Here is a 495-nt window from a genome sequence, read left to right on the forward strand (position 1 = left end):
ATCAAGAAGTGCTGTGGCTTTGCCAAAATCCAAGCCCTATATTTAGGTAGGAGAGAGGACATTACAAATGGATCAAGAAAAATATTTCACAAATTGATACACAGATGGCCTATTTCTGAATGTGTATAAAACTGCATTATGCAAACCTCTAGCTCTCTTCCAAGAACTACTGAATCGAAAGGTTGGGGCTAGAAAACAAGGACCTGGACATTTTTAAAGTTTCTCGCAAGGTTTTCTTGCATATGTAATCCATTGTACCACAAAATGACGTATTATGAAGAGGAAAGAAAAACTGAACAAGGGGACATTTAAAGTCTAGAAAGCATAATGGAGCTTTTCACTTCTGAGTCAATAACGCTTGTATCCCAGTCGAGCAACGCAGGGGCTCCCAAGAGGCACACAGGAAAAATGCAAAGACACACAAGGGCAGATCCCGACGTCGAGACCCATGTCATCCTCACCCAGGGACACCAGGTTGCTGTAGTTCTCCAACAT

General features: G+C 42.0%; 1 protein-coding gene across 1 annotated transcript in view; it reads right to left on the bottom strand.

Annotated features, from left to right (window-relative positions):
• Positions 1-495, bottom strand: part of LOC105809513 (zinc finger protein 83-like) — a 40,999-nt gene extending 40,504 nt beyond the window's left edge. Inside the window, exon 1 of the mRNA XM_012643334.1 lies at positions 462-495. Within this exon, the coding sequence (XP_012498788.1) occupies positions 462-495 (34 nt within the window). The remainder of the gene's footprint in view (positions 1-461) is intronic.

Source organism: Propithecus coquereli, unplaced genomic scaffold (assembly GCF_000956105.1).
Source record: "Propithecus coquereli isolate 6110/MARCELLA unplaced genomic scaffold, Pcoq_1.0 Scaffold196, whole genome shotgun sequence".
NCBI lineage: Eukaryota > Metazoa > Chordata > Mammalia > Primates > Indriidae > Propithecus > Propithecus coquereli.